This window comes from Diadema setosum, chromosome 8 (assembly GCF_964275005.1).
Source record: "Diadema setosum chromosome 8, eeDiaSeto1, whole genome shotgun sequence".
NCBI lineage: Eukaryota > Metazoa > Echinodermata > Echinoidea > Diadematoida > Diadematidae > Diadema > Diadema setosum.
In genome coordinates, this window is record NC_092692.1 from 19,381,600 (window position 1) to 19,404,249 (window position 22,650).

General features: G+C 37.4%; 1 protein-coding gene across 1 annotated transcript; it reads right to left on the reverse strand.

The window, feature by feature from the left end:
* Positions 1 to 4,431: 4,431 nt before the first annotated feature.
* Positions 4,432 to 22,428, reverse strand: LOC140232032 (uncharacterized). Its single transcript, XM_072312183.1, has 16 exons — positions 22,175 to 22,428; positions 20,980 to 21,202; positions 20,120 to 20,209; positions 18,746 to 18,817; positions 18,220 to 18,278; positions 17,128 to 17,180; positions 16,028 to 16,170; positions 15,564 to 15,650; positions 14,750 to 14,821; positions 10,518 to 10,579; positions 9,755 to 9,878; positions 8,538 to 8,620; positions 7,609 to 7,727; positions 6,797 to 6,878; positions 5,943 to 6,083; positions 4,432 to 4,647 (listed from the first exon to the last, which is right to left on the reverse strand). The coding sequence occupies exons 1-16, from the start codon at positions 22,426 to 22,428 to the stop codon at positions 4,596 to 4,598; spliced, it is 1,716 nt and encodes a 571-aa protein (XP_072168284.1). The 3' UTR covers positions 4,432 to 4,595.
* Between the last annotated feature and the right edge of the window lie 222 nt (positions 22,429 to 22,650).

Consider the following 22,650-nt stretch of genomic DNA (forward strand, 5'->3'; position numbering starts at 1 on the left):
AGGTGCTGGGGTGGTATTCTGAGACTGTTTTATCTCTGTTGTAAGTCTGTTGTAACAAATTGGTATTCTCAACACCGTTTTATCTCTGTTGTAACTTCTGTTGTAACTTCTGTTGTAACTTCTGTTGTAACTTGTGTTTTATCTTGCGCAGTCTTTGCCTGCGCATACCATTGTCTCAGGGTACGCGCACGCGCGTAACAGTGGGCGCAAACCTGAACACCCATTAGATTACACGGTATTCTGAAAACTGTTTTATCTTCTGTTGTAAGTCATGCCCCGTGCAAATTTATGCTTCTGAGATAAAACAGCGTGGAAGGTGTTTTAACTCTGTTGTAACTTTCATTTCAACTTCTGTTTGTATAGTGAGATAAGTTATTAACTCAGTATTGTGGTATGCGAGTTCAAAATATTGAAAAAAAAAAAAAAATAAAAACAATGCATGTACAGAATGGCAAAAGATAAAGCAGTTTGACGAAATGTAAACTCATTCCACAATACAAAATTTGTTAACAGTAATACGCGTAGCATAATATGCACATAGATAAAAACACAAACACATGAACAGAAAGGTTACCGGCACCGCCGGCAGTTTGCTTAAAGCACTAAAACACAAACTCATAAATACAAAACTTCCTAGTCTATACCATGCCAGAGACTTTATTTATAAAAAGTTTCCTCTGAATTATACTTAGTTGTTTAAAAAATAAAAGTCATTTAACCCTATTTATGGTACCGTTTATGATTATTCATCTTTCAAAATATTAAACTTTTATGATTTTACTGTCTTCACCAATAAGAATTCATTTTGAGTACCTTTATGTGGTTCAAAAGATATTTCTTTTAAGTGCTTGTTCTCGGAGAAGTTTCAAAAAGCAGACATTGGATATTAATTTTTCCCAAATATCAGGAAGTCAATTAGATCTAATCTTCTGAATGCCGTGAGTGCGTTAACAAACAATAAAACAAAACACAATAAGCGTGATATTTCCCATCCCTCTATCATGTGCAAATAATAATAATAATAATAGTAATTATTATTATTACTATTATGATAACATGGTTTTGCAAGGGCCTATTTATTAAGGGTCTAGTTCCCCATAAACCATGAAATTTGGATTCCTCTCATAAACGGCAAATATCTTATTGATTTTTAAACAAAATTTCAAATAAAATGACTCAGTTTGAGATAGCTTTTTGAATCCCCATACTGCACGAAATATACGTCAAAATCTGTAAGAAGGCATAAATGATCAAGCTTCTGTAAGTTGTAACTTTATTTTATCTCTAGCTCTCTTTACCTGCGCATGCCACTGTCCTATATGTGCGCACGCCAGAGAATGAACGCTTGTTAAAACGCGCAGAGTTAAGCAAAGCGCATTAGCCCAAGGGAGCAATCTTATTAGTTGAAATGTCTTAGATGCTACTTCTAACAATATTTCCTATTGGATATGATTATTGCGATGGGCGTGGTTTTCATGACTTACAACACCGTTAAAACAGTTTTCAGAATACCGATTTACAACTGTTTTAGCGGTGTTGTAACTCACAGACTTACAACACAAGTTACAACACAAGTTACAACAGAGATAAAACGGTGTTCAGAATACCACCCCTGGAGGCTTACTGTGATGCCAAACATGAGAAGGTTGTGGGGAAAATGATGGGGTTGGTGGCTGGAACTTTAGTGACTGCCACAAATGTCCAAGAAGGGCCGGGTTATTACCGGCTAACTGACAAGACGAGTCTGGTGGGTAGCTCATCTTAGTGTTTGTTTATGTTGTACACTAGTTGATGAATAACTATGTGTGTAAAGGAAAACAGTAATGTGTTATTTATCAATGATTTAATTAAGAAGGGCAAGTCGTAGGTGTTGCACACTGAGATGTGTCCATGTGAGGTCTTAATATGTGTCGCGTAAGACAGTGAAAGTAGTATTGTATCAAACCATTGTTGATAATTTGATGGTGTGATTCATAGTCAGGGGAGAATGTGTTCAAAATGTGGATTTGGAGAACCAGCATGCAATATCCAACATTTACAGATACAAGCACCTACAATGGACACTCTACGGATGGAAAAAATAAGATATGCCACCGTTCAACTTGAGGAAGGAATTAGTGAAATAACAGTGTACGTAGAGGGAGCTCTGCAGTTGAAGTTTGCTAGCAGCACAACTGGCCATGACCTCCTAGAACGGGGCCAGTTACTACCTTCACTGAATATGTCTCTCACTAGGAGGATGGAATAGTTTCCACGGAACCTGGCATCTTGGCAGAAGTGTTCTAAGTTTCTTGAATTGAAGTTACCAGCCATGAGGCCTAAGGGAATGCTGCCCGACATCAGACGGAATGTCAATTTGAGCTGGCCTTCAACATGTACAGGGAGCAAGCTGCATGCCGTGGAGACGTCACTCTTCAGGGACATCCCAGAGAAGTCACACATGCTTTAGTTTTCATGCTTGGAGGCATCACCACCAGATGGAAACAGTTTGTTTTCATTCTACTGGCAATTCTGAGAATGGTGCAATATTGCAGCCCATTGCGATGAATATAATCCAGAAGACAAAAGACATTCAACTTCATATGGCCTGATATATCCGGAATTACGTCTGGGTTGCACACCTGTCATCAATCCGAAGGCCACTCATTCAAAGAACACGCATACTCGTTCAAAATTGTAAATGAATGAGGGAATCCCTCAGTCCTCAATAAGTAGCATCCATGCAGCTATATTCACTAGTGTACTTTCTGTGGCCAAATGTAGAACACCAGGGGTATACAATGTCAGATGTTTTGAAGCTGCTCAAGCTAGGAAATACACTGTACTTGGGGCACATTCTCAAGTCCTTGAAATGCTCACCCCTTGCCCCAACTCAGAAGTTTAGAATGTTTTGAAAACTTCTACTCGCAAATCCGATTTCAAACTGCATGGTTTCCAGAAGTTCACTGAAGTTTTCAGAATGGCTATTGCCACACTTCATACTCATGGGTACATAACCTCTAGCTACATTGACGATGGACCCATCATTGGCTACAATTTTCAAGATTGTTTACTTAGGACGTGTTGAAGCTAGAATTTAATTATTTGAATCTCTAGGTTTCATCAGAAACAAACACAAGCATGGCAACCTCGCAGGTCCCTTTCCAGGGGGTGGCTATGGACGAGATTTTACAAGCAGTTTATTGGGCTAACCTTAATACATTTACTGCATATCACCAGAGGGATAAAATTAAACAGGGTATATTATTTGATTTAGCAATTCTAGCCAGAAATAAAACTGTGTAGATTTACACTTTACGGTTCCAGTTTAAAGCTACAGTATGATTTGCTCTCCCACACCTTAATTAGTTCCAAGATAAACTGGGTAGGTTTACATGTTACAGTTACAGTTTAAAGCTATGATTTGTTTTCCCACATCTTAATTTCTATGGGAATCCAGAATTCCTTAAATGTAAATGGGCAAATATGGTGAGGCACTGTAATTTCGTATACTCAGTAGTGAGTATATTATTTACTAGTGAAGCCATACTTACCAATGGACCCACCCCTTCACCTCACGGGCAATACTCTGCTCCATAATTGGGGCACATGAAAGACAAAGTCTTACTTGGTGGGCGGCTGCTTACATAGGCTATATGGGCAGGATTTCTTGTTCCGTCTCTCTATATATAAAGAAAAGCTAAAGACCCTGGGCAATCTGAATATAGGTGGCTATTCGAGGGTTGTAGAAAGAGTAACAATGAAAATGGATGAGTAAATCTTCACAAATGAATAACAACTCCCTACTGACGACTGTAAAACACGATATATTCGTGGCATGAAAATTTCGCGAATTGGAGCCGACGGCCCTTTTTGCAGCATTAAATTTTCACGAATTGCCACTGGCATCTAATGCATATTTTGTAGGCAAGAATTTTCGCGTGCATTTTAATTTTGCAAATTTTGGCGCTCGTGAAATTCGCGAAATCAAAATGCACGCTAACATTCCTCGTTTTACAGTATACCTATGGTAGGAGCTGTTATCTTCACGTACAGATATTTTCAAGAATTAGGAGGTCACAGACATTTTCACGAGATGTTGTTTCCCCGATTCTGACACCAAGGCTATTGTAGGTGCAATAACACCTGTCCATTCGTGATATTGTCACATGTTAAATTCGCGGCCCAACAGTGATTCGCAAAATTCGTGAAAAAGAAAACCTCGTGAAAATAGCAGCTTTTATAGTACTTCCCATCTCAGTATCTGTGTTTGTGCTCACAGCATTAGAAAAAAAAAATACTGGTATCAAAGGCATCACAGTAAATTATATCAAAGGCATCATAATGAATTCTGATGATGATAATAACAGCAAAAAAAAAATAAACAGTTGTACACAGATAATCACATGCTGGCTCTGGTGTGCATCCTTTTGCTATGGCGCTGTCTCCTCAATAGGTCAACTTGTATCCTCTTTGCAAGAAAACTTTTGTGTTTCCTCTACAAGTGATCTTAGTGAACTTGTATCTCTTCTATCTTGTCTTCACATCACCTTGTCTCTTCCACTTGATAATCTTGTATCTCCTGGAAAAGTTGATCATCCTGACTTGTATTTCTTCTACAGGTTAGCTTGAGAGGCAAAGGCCTGGGCTTCTGCTATCCTATTTCGGCTGAAATTATTTAAAAAAACAACAACAAACATAGTTGGAGGATTAGCCTGGTACAGCAATAGCAGATAAGCTAAAAACAAGTCAGTATTTCAGTCCTTGTCAGTATTTCATGTTAGATATGACGCTTCAGCAGAAAATCTGGAAATTTACGGGAAAATCAAACTAAACAACAAAGTATGATTTCATTGCAACTGATTGACAAATTGCCCTACATCGACGTAAAACATCTCGACGGAAGAATTTCATGAATTTGGAAAAGTATGATTTCATTCTAATTTAGATATAATCATTGCAGAGATGCAAATATCGAAGGGCTCAACACCATGTGTCAATTGTACCAACCAAGGCTTGATTCTTGTTTCCATCAATAACTGGACAAATGGATGGAAGAAGCAAAATGACATACACAGCAGGAATATCTGTACTCCATTTATTTGAAATGACTTGTTTAAAACGAGCTCAATGAATGAAGAACTGATACAGTTTCATCAAGGCTATTCTGAAAACTTTACTTTCCACTTACCAGTGTAGAATACGAACTTTTCTCATCATTTTTTTTTTTTTTTTTATGTCCTCATATGTCATCATATTACATAATATGTCCTCACAGTCCCAACTATGGTACTGATTGCCTAAAAGACCACAGGTAAGTAATCCGAAAGCAACTCTTTCTAATTCTGTCTTAACTTAGTCACATCTATAGGCGCTGTCAGACTGGCAAAATATTGAGAAATTTAAGATCGTGATCTTTAAGATCTTGAATTTTTTACCAGTGTGACTGCAAACTTCCCATGAAAGTTCTCACAAAACTTCCTGTAAAAATTCTCACGAAACTTCCCATGCCAACTAGGGATATTTCCCCCATCCCCACCAAAATTCTTGATCTTTTGCTGAAACTTTGCAAAGTTTGTCACGTGACCAGTCCACCACCTGTTTTCAGGCAGTGCCTCAGAAGTGCACGGCTATTGTGTCGTACAGGTACTCATTGTTACGTCAAAATCACTAGCAATCAGACGGCATGCTCTTTCTTCTTTGTTATGTATCATTTGGTTGCTACTATGAGCAGTTTACAAAAGATCGAGAAGACTTCGCGATCTTAAACTTCTCAATCTTTTGCCAGTCTGACTGCGCCTATTGTATATCTTCCGGAATCTACTTAATCATAACAAAGCGTTGACAACCCCCCCCCCCCCCTTAAGAACAACAACAACAACAACAACAGCATAAAGTTACAGCTCATTAGAATATGGACCTCACTACTTCTCAGACAGGTGCATAAAACTGTGTTGTCTCACCTGTTGCACCTGCTGCCCGGTTTCCCGCTGGACATTGCTGACACACTGCGGATGGAGAGGTCGTCAGAGAAGCCCGTCATGGGGCGCGCTCTGGGCGGTTCATTGGGCAGGGTGCTGAGGATGGTACGTAGGTTCTCAAACCTGGGGTCACACACAGGTCATGTCAAAATAAAAAGAATTAAACAAAGTGGGAGAGATAATGGAGAGAAAAAGAATGACATTCAATTCTGATGTTTCCATTACAATATTTCTGCACAGTGTATATCAAATTTGCAAGTACTAAATTTGTGACCAACACCCACAGTGACGGAATGAGAAATAGATATCATTTCTTTTCAGAAGAAAACTAAAAGGTTTCTCCCCTTGGAGACAATATACAGCACAGTTGTGACACAGGAGGCAATACTTTTGCAAGGTGTTGATTTCATGAGTATCAGTCAACTCGCAAAATTTTTGGCAACATAAGAACACTGCAAAGTAAACCGCATATACAGAATCTTATTTTTGCGAGTAAAAAATGTGTCAAAGCACTTGAGTTTAAGATTATCTTTTGTTGATGTTGTACACATGGGTCTGCATTACAGGCACTCTCTTACAGCTGTACCAGTAGTCAGTCCTTTACGGCATCCCATTGGGACCAGGGATGCTGTCATTCAAATATCAAATCAATCAAGAACCCAAATGGCAATCAGGGAGATAATGGTGTGTAACATGCACCTCAATACATAGTAACAATTCCCAAATCAGACTAAGGCATTTACATATTCGTTTGTAAGGATGTGGAAGAAATAGTTCATTTTTTCAGGGAGCCTCCTGTGGGATCAGGGAGAATTCACATCCAAGGCAGACTGTACCTGGTGGACAGACTGGTCATGAAGGATGCAAGGTCCTGGTCAGAATTCTTCAGCTGGTTCTCAACCTGTCGGGCACTGACCACTGAGAAGAGATGAAAGAGAAACAGGGTCATGAGTTTGTTGTACACATGGCCATCTTGCAATTTACAATGCTGACAATGACTTCCGACACTGAAACTACTGTCACCAACATTGTTTTGTTTTGTTTTTTCTCATTACTGTAGCTGTGAAACAAATGCGTGAAGTCCCTTCCTGAGGCAGTATTTACATTAAATTTTATGTCTAACATCGTTTTACGAATCAGTTGAACAGTTCTTTTCATGCCAATTGAATGAGTCATTGTTAGTCATTCCTAGAATTCAGCACTTATCTTTAATCAGAGTATAAGGAAGAAAGGTATTAATTTGCCTCTACATAATAAATGAAATCATGTATCTACTTCATTTTTTTTTTCATCTGTTTAAAGTAAGCCCTGATATACATCATTTTCTTTGTAGGTGTGCAATACATTAAAATACATTGGCTTTGCAATATTTTGAGTAAAACAAATTAGAAATTTCCTCCATTGCATATTTCATAAGATATTGCCCTACACAATCATAAAGACTTCCGAGAAAAAAGATAACACAATATCACTAGTGCTCTCTAGACAAAAAAGTACCATCCGATCACCTCCAAGCGATAGCACTAGACATGTGCAAGTACTGGAATGTGATAGAAAAGGGAAGAGCAGGGTTAATCAAACTCTGTTTTGAGTCCACAGACTTCTATCGTCTCGGCCACACCCCTGCCGCTCCCCATGCTGTCCTTACCCGAGGATGCTGACATTGGTCTCATGACGGGAGCCGATTTGCTCGCAGCGCTCCTCCTGACAGCCGCTCCATCCAGGATCTCTAGGGACGACAGGGATGCCTGCAGCTCCTGGTGGTAGCTGTGGGGAGATGGGTTGTACAGTGCACAAGTAAAAGGTCACATGGTCTATCACACTGGTAATGAGCTGACTCTTCATGTGCCACGTTAGCACACTCGACTCAGCTAACGGCTTGCCATCTTTGCATATTTAGCTTACATGCAAAACCACCCACACACCAATTGATGTTAAAATCGCCATAAATCTTCTCTGTAGAAAGAAACCTCTTTCCTAATGACAATATCACACACAGACTTACAGAGTATGAGTCATGCAGTGTCTTATATGTGCTGAAGTTCATTACTGTTGATCCATCAGAGTACCAAACATTCACAGGTTTGCAACTTGGCATACATGACTCTAAACAAACCCTAAAACTTAGGATCTAACTCTAGGCAGAGTAGTTCTTTTGACAGTAAATATGGTCTTTGCAAGGAACAGTGTAGACTTGAAAGACCTTTCATTATTTAATACAATGTTCACTTGAGTATGTGATTTGGTTCACCAGCATGATAACACAGAACTAATCATAAAAAAAAAGAAAGATAAAAAACAAAACAAAACTAGAGGTGCACTTTAGAGACTACCACTAAGGATACTGGACTTTGGGAAACAGACATATAATTCTTTTCCTAGCAACATGAACATGTTTTATTTTGCTATCTAAATCAATCAAATACTAGGTGGAGATTACCAAGTTATGTTTCATATCAAAGTATGCAATAAAGCTGTCTTAAAGGCAACTCCAAAAGATCTGCTGCAAAACATAGCAAACACATCAAGGGGCTAGCCATGACTATATCAGGATTTTTAAGCAGGACAATATGTTACCTTGGTTTTTCTCCATCGGGCTGGGAGAATGGATTCCCATGTATGTACAGCTCAGATAGTGACTGACATCTGTGTAATGACAACTGTCAATGAGAGATACAAAAATTGCCTTGAGTTCTTACTTTTGTTTTTTTCAATGTTGCAGAATGCATGGTTAAGGGCTCCTACCCCATTTTCAGTGCGGCTTCCACACTCACTGTTACTACTACAATACATTCAAATTGACATTTTTGCTGAATTTGAGGGAAAATTTGCTCACTGTGCACTTAGCATCACAGAATCATTTCCTTTGATTGATTGATTGATTGATTTTATTTCTGCCTTTTTCCAAATCACACATAACAAAATAATACACACATTTAGAAATTAACGTTACACGACATTTAAGCAAGCATATACTGTCTTGCAAATTAATTCAAGGTACATATACACACACACTATGAACATGACAGCATTCGATGTATAAGACGTGTAGCATATCATTCACAAAAAAAAAGTTCGGAGGCGAATCGTTAAATCAACACTTGGTAGAGTATGTAGATAATAATTGATTATTCATTCGGAGTATATCACGTCGTTTCATTAAACGAATTTTGGGAAAAAAGAATATAACAGAGGGGATTTGAATAAATTGATTTTTAAAATTAAATATTTTTGGTTATTATAATAACAGAAAAGCAGGAGACCGCGATCATAAGCAGCAGCTTGACATGGATCGAGGCCTCGGGGTAAAATTCGAGATTTAAAATCGATTTACATATCTGTATATCTTTCTCTTGTACAATCTAATTATCAGATGGAATAAATGTCTGCAAGTTTTGTCTGCTTATCTCACTTCATTTTCTTGTATTTCATTTAATTTATTTTATTCAGTTCTTCAGTTCTTCCTTTTCTATTTAGGAAATGGGATGAATACTGTACAAATCACATGCACTGGTTAAATATTAGAAACTTTTGCCTTGATCCTGGCAGGAAATCTGAATCATGCAAATGCAGATGACCTAAAGTTGGAATGAACAGTATTTTCTGGTGTTATCAGTTGCAAGTTTCCACTCATTCTTTCTCATCACAGCAAATTTCTGTGTGAGAGGTTCATCCACTACCACTGGAACCTACATATTGGTATTGATAGGGCCCACATTTCATTGGTACCAGAAAATTTACATGAATTTAACATTATCTCATCATTGTGACAATCTGTCCACTGATTTTCTCACCACTGTTCTCCACTTTGTGATCTTGTTGCCAGCTGCATTCAAGACTTCCAATTCTGGAAACTGGTCAGGGAAGGAACTCAGATCTGTGATCTTGTTGTGAGAGACATCGAGAGTCTGAAGCGATCTGCCAAAGAAATGATTACAAGTAATGATAGCATTAATGACAATGACAGTAACCAGCAGCAGAAGTAGTAGTAGTAGAAGTAGTAGTAGTAGTAGTAGTAGTAGTAGTAGTAGTAGTAGTAGTAGTAGAAGTTGTACTTAGCAGTAGTAGTAGTTGCAGTAGGAGTAGTAGTTGTAGTAGAAGTAGCAGTACAAGCGTGATGATAAAAACACATAATACAATATGAATTGCAATAATAGCAAAACCAGTTAGTGCAATCTCATTTAAACAATAATTATAACTCTAATTATTGATGTGGTTTTGGTTTTAAGTAGGGCTTTGTGAAGAACGTTACATCACATGTACAAGATTTCAAAAACTCAGCAAAATGTTGGATCATGGTATTCCATAAACAAATACAATATACCTTCAAGGCTGCATTGGTAATATAAACAATAGATGGGATATCCTAAATAAGATAGGTGCAACTAAACGCTTTAACTTATATAACAAACAAAGGCTCTTGGTTGTTATTTTTTTTTTTCTTTGTAAATTTTTCTACATTTCTTTTTAACCCACAGTAAAAAAACCCATGTTGAAAAGTACAAACAACTGTACAAAGTCAATGCAAAGACTTTAATAAAAACATCAAATACAGACCTTAATCTTTCCACTGCTTTCATTTGATCTGATGTCAGCTGGTTGTGTGATATCCTCAGAGCCTGAAATTAGTTATAAAGATAGGAACAGAAAATACACCTTGTATTAGAGTGCCACAAAAGACCCAAGTAATGGGATAGGTAAAATAATAATCACTTTTTTCTTTTCTTTTTTTTTTTTCAAATTGAAGTATAACATATCCTATAACATAGGGTGCATGTACATGATGATCAGTAAACACAACTGGTCAATGATCAAAGCAGGAAAACATTTTTTTTTTCTTTTTCTTTTTAAAGTGAGTGCCTAACTTCCCACTTTTAGAAGCTATGAATAGAGGTGGGCTATAGAGGGTCAATTTTTGGTCACATTTTCAGAACATGCTCATCACACCTTAGTTTGATGACTTTGTGCCTACTGACACCATTTTTGAAAAAAAGAACGAACAAAATGCGAAATCCAGGGTGCCCCGGCCAAAATCGTAAAAATCCAAGATGGCCGCCGTTTTGGCTTAAAAAAGATATTTTTTGCTATAACTCGGCTATTTTTTGGTCAATTGTGATGGTTTTGGTGTCTAACCCCATGTTTTAGGGGTCAAGGAAGTGGATTATATTAATAATTTTAGTGTAAAACCAGATCTTCCACATGATACTAACCTTTTTCCCATATTTAAGGTTAGATTTTCCTTGTCCTTTACCCCTACCCCAACCGCCATTTTTTGCACTTTTTTCTGTATTTTTTCAAGTCGTGTTGACTACCATACTCTTAATATCAAGTTCTAGCTATCAATCTGGTGTTTTCTACCAATAATACAGCAAGAAATATACAAATAACGTACGTTATACGTGTATGTGTCATGCAGGTACCGGTATGTGGCTGGTGCATTCAGGATGCATGGTCACTGTGAAGCCAGTGGCTAAACTTTATGGTATCTGCTTTATTAACATTTGGTCTTTAGACATGTAGTCATACACTGTATTGTACAGTTCTACTGTAACTTTCAGTCACAGAGAGTGAGATGATGACTCTACCATTATGATGCTATAGATGTGAGGAACATACATTGTACATAACATTTGTTTGTCATAGAACTGGTTGGATAATCACTCAAATGCTATCAAATTTCCCATGAAACGTGAGGACTCTTGCTTTATAAAAGTACAGCAATATACCATGCATGGTAGGGAAAAGCAGCCATGAGAAATAAGGGACCAAGTGGTGATGGAGAAACACAAAAACTAGGCTAAAAGATGAAAAAATGACTGAGTTATGGTAAAAAATGTGTTTTCTAGGCAAGACGGCAGATACAATGTACATCATCCAGTCAAGTACCTTTGTGCAGGACAATTGGCATATATATAGAAGGCTTATTCAAGTCATTTTACAAAATTGTACACCTACTGTAGAATTGTACACTTTGGCTATTGTTAAAGTCTAGTGACCAAATGTCAATGGGCACCATAAAGCAGATACAGTATTAGCACTGGCTGCACAGTTACCATGGATCCTGAATGTACCAGCCACATACCGGTATCTGCATGACACATACACATATAACGTAAGTTATTTGTATATTTCTTGTTTTATCGTTGGTAGAAAATACCAGATCGATAGCTAGAACTTGTTATTAAGAGTATGGTAGATAACATGACTTTAAAAAAATACAGAAAAAAGTGCAAAAATGGCGGGTGGGGTAGGGGTTAAAGGACAAGGAAAATTTAACCCTAAATATGGGAAAAAGCTTAGTATCATGTGGAAGATCTGGTTTTACACTAAAATCATCATTATATTCCATTTCCTTGACCCCTACAACATGGGGTTAGACACCAAAACTATCACAATTGACCAAAAAATAGCCGAGTTATAGTCAAAAATGTCTTTTTAAAGCCGAAACGGCGGCCATCTTGGATTTTTAACGATTTCGGCCGGGGCACCCTGGATTTCGCATTTTTTTCATTCTTTTTTTCAAAAATGGTGTCAGTAGGCACAAAGTCATCAAACTAAGGTGTGATGAGCATGTTCTGAAAATGTCACCCTCTATAGCCCACCTCTACTATGAAGTGTTTTGTTCTGTATTTCAAACATATAAAAGAAATAAGGTGTTCTCAGCAAGGCTGTACATTTTGAAATTTACATCTATACAGGAACTAGAAATGTCGCTATGGCGACTGATGCCTCCGCCATAATGCATGATTCTCCCAATAGGCGTATAGTACAATGTCTTCACAATGTGTGATCCATGACAGTTTCACATAACTGGCAAAATATTGAAATGACAGGTTTGTTAGAAATGTCTTGAACTGGGTTTGCTATAATTTTCTAAGAGTGCAGGTACACATATTTGGGGAATTTTGGGGAAGTTTATGCATTGAGTAATTTCCAAGGTACGAAGAAAGAGTGTGATGACGGTACAAAATAATTTTTTTTTTTTTTTTTTGGGGGGGGGGGGGGAGGGTGCATTGAAACCTGGCCTTTGACCCTTAACCTTTGACCTTTGCCCTTCTGGCTGGAAATTTCCCGGAGAATCTCCATTAGGTAATGCATGTATTAAGTTTTGAAACTAATAATGCAAGCATTGCATATACTAGTATATGAGGGAAATTTTGAGGAGTTGACCTTGACCTTTGACCCCTGACTATTGACCCATGACCCCTAAATTCCCTAGATAATCCCTGCCAGACAGTACATGCATATGTACCAAGTTCCACGAAGATACATTGAACCATTTGCGAGAAAAGTAATATTGCAACATTTTCACCTAACCTTTGACCTTTTGACCTTTGACCTTATGACATGAAACTTTACGCAGTAGTACATGTCCACACCAAGTTTCAAGAAAATACCTTCGGGCACTGCATAGATATGGGGGAAATTGCAACATTTGTAGCATTTGACCTTGACCTTTTGACCTCTGACCTCTTGCCAATGTCACTAAAATCTACTCAACTAATTGTCCCATCATACATCATCCTTGGACAAAGTTTGGTGAAAGCTGCTTCATCCAGTTTTGAGTTATCACATAAACAGATAAATTTTAGGATTTGACCTTGATCTTTGACCTTTGACCTCTGCCCGATTTCACTGAAACACTAAAAAAGTAATTGTCCCATCATACATCATCCTCCAACAAAGTTTGGTGAAATTTGCTCCATCCAGTCTTGAGTTATCGCGTAAACGGATACAATTTCATGATTTTACCTTGACCTTTGACCTGGCACGATTTCACCCAAAATCTAATCAAATAATTGCCCCATCATACTTCATACTTGTACCTAGTTTGGTAAAATTCCAGTAAATATTACTCAAGTTATCGCGTAAACAAAAGCGGACGGACGGACAACCCGAAAACATAATGCCTCCGGCACCACTTCGTGGCGAAGGCATAAAAATTGTGAATACAGGATAAAAAAATTGATACATGTAACAGCTTTACAGGATTTTTTAACACACCACCAAAAATCCTTCCAAATGATGAGAGGGTATTATCTTTCTTCAATCATTTTCTTTCTTGGTGTGAAAGTTCAGTGACTCGTTAAGTTCTGCAGGTTCTTGAATTGACAAGAAAAGTCTTTGACTTTGATTGTGTGATTGACACACACACACTGGAACACTTTGTTCAGCAACTGGCACAGATGACTGAAAACTAATTGTCAATGAAAGGAGATTACCCATAGGGTAATCTGACTAATCCCTGTTGTGACACCATGGCCTTTCTCTTTATTAAGACCACAGCACTGTGCTACACCTGAGTGAACTTCCTGAAACCTCAGGACGAGATCAAGTTTGGATGGATGACTGAATGCTGATGTAAAAGGTAGGTAAGTTAAGCTATAGACTGCCTCAGCATGTCAACCTGTGAATGTCCGTATCTGACAGGATTTCAAATTGACCAAAACTGTCACAAAAATAGTGATTCACACAATAGTGTCCCACTTTACATTCTACTCTGCAAGATGTATCTTTTCCACAATCAATCCCCCATCCAAAAAAAAAAAAAAAAAAAAAAGAAGAAGAAGAAGAAGAAGGAGAAGAAAAGTCAAACAACAGTATAAAGTTGGACATCTACAACAGCAACAACAACAACCAATAAGCATGTTCCAGCAAGAAATACAGTATGACAGTATGAAACCTACGTTCTGTAGAAACACTATGGGCCAGTCAAAGGTACAGTTATACAGAATACAAGCATCATGTGTCCTGTAAAACAGACAAGCTCTAGGCACAAGGCTACTTACTGTGAGGTTGTGAAGGCTTTTTAGTCCACTGATGTCAGTAATCTTGTTGTTTGACACGTCTAGCTCTTGTAACTACGTAAATGCAGAGAGGGATAAAAGGTACAACACATGCACTCATTTTATCTTACATGAGAATAGTCAAGTGTTCAACTACCTCCACCTTCGTGCCACAATGAAATATTTCCAAAAGCCTAATTTCAGAGTAGATATTATTATTAAACTCTTGACTTAACAATGGTGTTTCTATACTAAACTTGATATTAATCATGTTATTGTGTAGTGATTTCCATTATGAGAATTTATAACCAAGGCTGACATTTAACAGGGATTATAAACAAGAAAGATAAATAAATACCTGGCTTTTTATTTCAGTATCAGGGATAAGCATGATCATGGTCATGTTGCTTACAGGGAATGTCCTCTCTTACAGTTTATAACTTCCAAACCAGGGAATAAACAAATAGACAAATTATGTCAGAGATACTTTGTGCCAAAGCAAACAGTTCAAGGCAAAGTAGTGGCAAGAAGTCATTTTTCCCCCCATTATGAAATATCTACTTTATGTCATGATTAGAGACGCATCATCCATATATCTCCTGTCACCAACATGAGCCACACAGTGTGAAATCTACAGCATACCATACATTTTGATCTCGTCATTTATCAGAAGCATGATAAAGCTACTCAGTATATACTTAAAACATCTCAAAATGTTTCATGTATCGTATAGCAGTTCAAGGGAGGCTACGTGGTCACGAGACATTCACTGACAAAAGAAAAACAAAAATAAGCATGGCATGGAGCAGGGGCTCACCTTTCTACACCTTTTGAGATCACTGATGACTCTGAGACAGTTGTGGGTTGCATGAAGCTCTTCCAGTGAGGACAGGGCATTGAAAGCCTGAGCAACAATAACAACAAAATAATACAATCAATGAATTGAATCATAGACTATCCACTTCATCCAAAACAAAACAAAACAAAACAAAACAAAAAATGACTCATGAGCATTTGATTCAAACTTAGATGCTTATGCTGTTATCTAAATGAAATTAACTTTACTCTCTGAACACACATGATGTATTCTGCTGGCAAAAATTATTCATTATCACTCCAAATATGCCTTCTGTAACAACAAAACTCAAGAGAAAGGGGTAAGGAGGAAGGATCTGAGTGCTGAATCCAATCAATAACACGCAACATGGTTATTTCTTGATGAAGTCTTGACTGCAACTACAGCTCATAATGAAAAGGTATCCTGGACCCACGGCTACTCACAGACAGACTGTCCAGCCGGTTGCTGCTAACATCCAGGTAGGTAAGCTGAGAGCAGGCAGCCAGCTCCCTGGCCTCCACCTTCCCGAGACAGTTGCTGTCCAGCCGCAGCATCTTGAGCTTTCGTGAGAGGGCCAGACCTTTACCTGTCGCCATGGTAACAACAGGTCATTGGATATAAAGAGATGAAAAGATCGGAGTTGAGTCTTGAAAAGAAAACTGATAAAAAACAACTCGCCTCAATACACTTCTAAATTCAAATTTCTTTGTGTTCCGACAGTTGTTGATACCATATCCATACAAGTTAAAATGGTTGATATAGCACGAAGTTTCTCCAGTCCTAACATTATTTGTGCACTTAAGATTACCAGTGACAACACTAGGGGCTTAACAAAGACACACAAAATACACTATCTATTTGTCATATAAGATATTATGCAAATAACACCAGCAACTACATTAAAGGCATAATTTACCATTTGCAGATGAAATAAAAACCCAGCACTGGTGCTTTAAAATAGTTCCAAAATGTGAGTTTGGGATAGAAACAATCACTGTAAAAATTTGAATCCATATAATCAATGTTAAGTATTGTTAAATAGACAAAATGTGAGCAATAGTTATAATAAAAACGTTGCCAGACTAAACCGTCTACAGTTATGGTTTAATGAGAAAAATACTGATATCTTCTTATATTTTAGGCTTTATTGCGAAAATTTTATGTGGGAGGATGTTTTTTGATACAACAGACCAACACATATATTGCATCAAATGTGATATCATCTAATGTGATATCTCATATGACATCACGAGCCTTAGTAGTCTCCTCATCCAGCGGTTCCAACACAAAAATTTAAAAAATTCATAACTTTTGCATCGATTGTCCAATTTTCCTCAAACTTTCACTGATGTGTTCTACTAATATTGCTGCATTCTCTCAATCCTTATGTCTATGAAGGTGAACTTGTCCTTTAATCAGGAATGAGCATGTTTTGATGTATAGTTACTGAAGCAGTAAAAATGCATATCATCCTTTAAGAGAGAATATAACCAAGGCTTTTTTTTTATAGTATAGACACAAGTTGCAAGTAAGTCACCCATACCTATGGTTCGGATTTTGTTGTGCTGAAGTTGAAGCGAACACAGCTCTTGTAACCTGAAAAAGAAAAGCACATTTAAAGGTAGGGGATACCTTTTACAGACCTCCCAAAATGCAGCAAAACATTAAATATGAACCTCAGGGGACTTGTTTAGGCCACTACTGAGAAATTTGGAAGTCAACAGTTATCTACAATTTGAATAATGCACAAAACTCAACTACCCAGTAGTTCTGTGTGTCAGCCACACTTACGCCTTTTTGTTGCAGTCTTCTGTATTTTTTTTTATCTATAAACACAAATCTAAAAGTATAAGAGCTGATGTAATAGCATAATAGAGTGTGTGGCAAGAATGTATATAGAAATGTTTGTAAGTTTTGATGAACTTTCTTCACAAAATATACATGATTGACACACATGCAGTGCATGGGTCTGCAAAGGTAGCCTAGCAATGTGCTGGAATTTACGGTGAGCCCCGTAAAAAATTCAAATCAAAATCTAACGATCAATAAAAATATACTAAATGTTACCTTCCACTTTCAGTACTTTATGGGAGTTTCTAAAATGATACTCTCTTCAACATACCACTGTATTTATACAACTCTTCATTTAAGGCATGCAAATGGGATTCCCTACCTTTAAAGTAAAGATTGGTTTTGCCCATAATGTCACAAATAACTTTACAGCCCATGCAAGTTTATGATTTGAATCAAACAATATTTAGAGAGAAACCAAATCCCTTGAGCAATATTCTATCCACTCTGGAATCTGTAAAGGAATGAGAACTAAGTAACATAAAAAAAAAGTCACCTAACACAAACTTCAGCAGATCTTGTATGTTTAGATCCACTGCAAGAAGAATAAATGAGTGAATGAAAGTAGAAATTAAAAGTACACCAATCCTCACTAACAGCAGTATCCACTATTTTCCCCCAGATTTTATGGATGTGCATAAACATAGTGTCTTTCATATGTTTTGAGAGAATCTGTCTAGAAAATTAGAATATTAGAGCAAATATCAATGAGACTGAAAATCCAACTATTTCAATTTCTGTCTATTCAAACAAACAATCAATTACAAGCCATGAAAATATTCACCTCTCAAGGTTTGTGATAGCTGTAATTCGGTTATCATACAACTTCAGGTCACGGAGATCCTGCATTGTAAAAGAACAACAACAAATAAATACAGGTAAAATGACAATGAAAAATATTACAATCAGAATCATAAGATAAGGGCAACAAATCAATCATTAGATACACAGAGCTCTGTAAATGAATATGTAAGGAGAAGAAAGGTAAATGTGCTAGTAGAGAGGATTTATTCTTCAAAATCTCCAATAGTCTTTAATTGGCTGAATGTCTTAGAATTATTCAGGACAATTTCAATTTTAGCCCAATCTGAACTATAACTGATATGCAAGCAACACAATGTTTATAAGGGCAACATTATTCAAGCCCTGCTACACAACTTTCCTTTTATTCAAAAGTGAGTGCAGATGGCCCATGCAAGTGGACATGTCTGTACAACAAGCATTCTGTCGGGTTTTATGTAAGTGCATGCATACAATGTATGTGTATAAGATTTTGACTAATTAAAAACAACACTTGATCTGGTAGTTACTTTGTTGTTGGACAGATTCTCAATGTTCCTGATGCAATTGCAAGACAGGTCCAGCACCCTCAAATTGATGAACTGAACAAAAAGAAGACAAAATAACATTGCAATTATAATGTAAATACTTGTATAATTAGTACAATTATTACCACATCAGGGAGCATGACTTACACATGCACACACACACATGCACTATTCCCATTTACCAGGCTGCTCCCTGGGTGCAAGTGGGAACCACAGAAATTTTACCCTCATTGCTTAGCATTCCAGCTGTAAGGATTTTTGTTTTGTTTTAGCAAAGTAAATACATCTGTTGACTTATTCATGGCAATTAACATATGATGGCTGAGACCATGCAATCATGTCGACATAGGTGACTTGTTGACTTTATAGCTGTCAACTGAAGCAAAAAATTTTATGGACAATTTCATGTGATCGCATTGACCTATGGCTTATAAAAATAATATAAGTCAACTACCACAAGGATGACTTACAATTGTATGTGGAGTTACCGTACATGGATTTATCATAGCGACCAGATTAATGTATCAGTTACAAAAATTATTGTTATTACTGTTTACTTTAAAGAAACCCTATAATGTTTTGGCTTAAAAAAGCTCTTGTTTACATGACAACATTAAAGGGAAGGTAAACCCAAAGAGCAATGTGGATTGAGTGAAAGCAGTAATACTAGTAGAACACATCAGTGAAAGTTTGAGGAAAATCGGGCAATCGATGCAAAAGTTATGAATTTTTAAAGTTTTGGTGTTGCAACTGCTGGGTAAGGAGACTACTAGAGGTTATGACGTATGAGTGGACTACAATATAAAGAAAATGAAAAGGGAATTCAATAAAGATTCATTTTTCATGAAAATTACACATTCCATCAGCTTGATACTGACATATGTTAGGGATAGCACTTATTCCCCTGCTTTCTGAAAGCGGTTAGTCAAGAACTCTTTCATTTTGCTAGAAAAGTGAATTTTTGTGGAATTCCTTTTATATTTTCTTTATATTGTGGTCCTCTCATACGTCATAACCTCTAGTAGTCTCCTCATCCAGCGGTTCCAACACCAAAACTTTAAAAATTCATAACTTTTGCATCGATTGTCCGATTTTCCTCAAACTTTCACTGATGTGTTCTACTAATGTTACTGCTTTTACTCAATCCACATTGCTCTTTGGGTTTGTGTTCCCTTTAAGAATCAAATCAAAGTGACACTACACAGATTTTACTGTAAACCTTGCGGTACTTCAATAATGTATAAAATGCTGATGACCCTGCATCAATGGTGTCAAAACTGATTGAAGCACTGACTTTCAAAACACATTTCCTTTGCATAATATCTGAAGCAAGTAGTATGTCATGCCTATACTTACCACATCTAAATTGTTGATTGTTCCAATGCTGGCAGCATGGAGGTCGATCTCATACACCTTGGTAACATCGCTTTCATGGGATGCTTCAAGCTAAGATTGTAAATATCATACCAATGTATATACAAATGTATTACAAAACAAGACAGAAATGCACTATGGCATGTAATCAAACTGCCTTGATATCAGGACATCACTACCATCTAAAAGTACTACTAGAGAACTGCAAGAAAGAATGAAACCACAAATTTGTATACTATATGAAACTAGCAAATTAATATTCTCTTGATAAAACAGTTCTAAACAATTTTAGAAAATGTTTGCCACAAGCATACAAAAGTGTTTCTGTTGAATCAGCCACCTGCAATAAATAAACACTCTTAGTTGTGGCAGTGTTTACAACCATGATATTTGTACCACTGATTTGTGTGATAAGACAATGCTTCAAGGTATGCAGAGCCTACTATATTGAAGTTCTATGATACTTGCTTGATGACATTTTAAAGCCTTCACTACATTAAAATCTTACAGAAATCCTACAGGACTTTGACAAGTAATAACATTTCGAGACTTTTTCCAGAGACACAAATCTAGGAAAGCTTTAATTTTGAAAGTGAAGCTGTATTCTTCTATATCTTGTTCTTATCATGGGATTTGACATTCAAATCACCCAATTCAAAATTACATTGTATGTTTTTAACAAGAGCAATTGATATTCTATTTCTACACCACAGTAGAACATACAATTACCAGCTTAAGTTTAATTAATTCATTTTAGAAAATGGAATGCATGAATCAAATTTCCATTGCTTTCCTGTCAAAAAATTAAATGACCTGCTAGGTGCTACACCTCTCCAACTCACCAATTCACGAGCATTAATTCTGCCAGTTGCTTGGCGGTATCCCACATTATACTCCGCTTCTTTTCGTTCTCCTCTATCCTCTGTCTCAATATTAATGAAATTGATTTCATTGTCACTGGCTTGTGACTTTTGTCGTCTACTGTTTTGAGCAGACGTGACGTGCGATACTCCATTTGAGGGCGACCTTTTCTGCGGAGCCATGGGTGAAAGTCGGCGTGTGGCACTGTAATTTGATGAGAAGGAGGTAAACATCATACAGGTTATCTTTAAGCCATGGCATCCTGAGCAGTTACTGTATCACAGTATTCACTTATCCTTGCAGACATAATTATTTGAGAAATATTAAAGCAAGCCGCCCGTAATCTTACAATAACGGCTTCAAAATTCGACTGCTGGCTATATGTACAAGTGTAGAAACCTATGCCCCTGTGTACGCGTGCAGTTGAATTTAGGCACGGGAGGTCGAACCTTGGTGCAGGGTTTTTTTTTTTTTTTTTATCTAACTTCAGACCACCGTATTTCAATCCATCTTCCTCACTTCATCAGTGCAATGATATGATAGATTCTACATCATCAGCAGAAGAGATCATATGTTCAAACTCAGTATCTCCGAGAGTTCAATGAAAGATTTTTTTTCTGAACCTTTGGCGTTACCATAATTAAATCTAGGCTAGCCCTCACCCAGGAGCGCTCCTTGTAGTGTTGGGGCTGGTCGCAGTTAATCTAACCCTTGGCCTTGCCTTGCTGTGCACTGCCCCGGTCCAGCGCAAGTGGCCATCATCACCAAGTCGTTTACTCATCATCTGCTCATGAGTCATCTCATACATTGTCATTCTTGTTATACAGTTTACTCACATCAATAAACAGTCAACTAGTCTATAGTGCATACTGTGCATGCATAATTACGCAAAATGCATTGTTACATACAAACTCCGAGGTTTTAGACTAGAGATTCTAGTCAAGATTCTCGTAAATAGGACCTATAAATCTACACTACAGTTGGCATGGTTGGATCTATCAACAATATGAATATGTGGGACTAAAGGGAGCATACAAAACATAGTAATTGACGGGTCCAGCCAGGACATGAATTGGAAATACAAGCATAACCAAAAGCTGTCCAGAAAGAATACAGCAAAAACATATATATTTTAGACCAGCCCTAGTCTATACCAGATGTGATTAATCTACTAACCTGCTATTTTGGTTCACTTGGCGTCTCGTTTTAGGTGAGTTTTCGCTCTTTCTTCTTGCTTGGAAACCGTCAACAATCCCGTTTCTCACCATCTTCGCGCTGGATGCACTTGCTGATTGCAAAGAAGAATTTTCATGATCGCCTGTATTTTTTAGCCTCGTAGACGTAGAAAGCGCGGATGGAGAGTATTTCCTCCTCGACACACTTCCTGCTGTATTTCTCACGCTTGAATTCTGGCGAGAATATGCACTCATGGTGACAGAAAATGAGGTCGAACGTCGAAAAACAAATTCTCACAATCACAATACTTCCATGACATGACCACGCAGAGCCACGGTGCGGTAAATTTCTGCCGAGGTCTCACTTTTCTAAAATAAAATGCGACGGCTAAAGTGATTAACGCCCTCTCCGTCTAAAGATCGACATTAGCTCACAAGTGGGGTTTCAGCTCTCAGTCCCATTCGCTTACTTTCGAA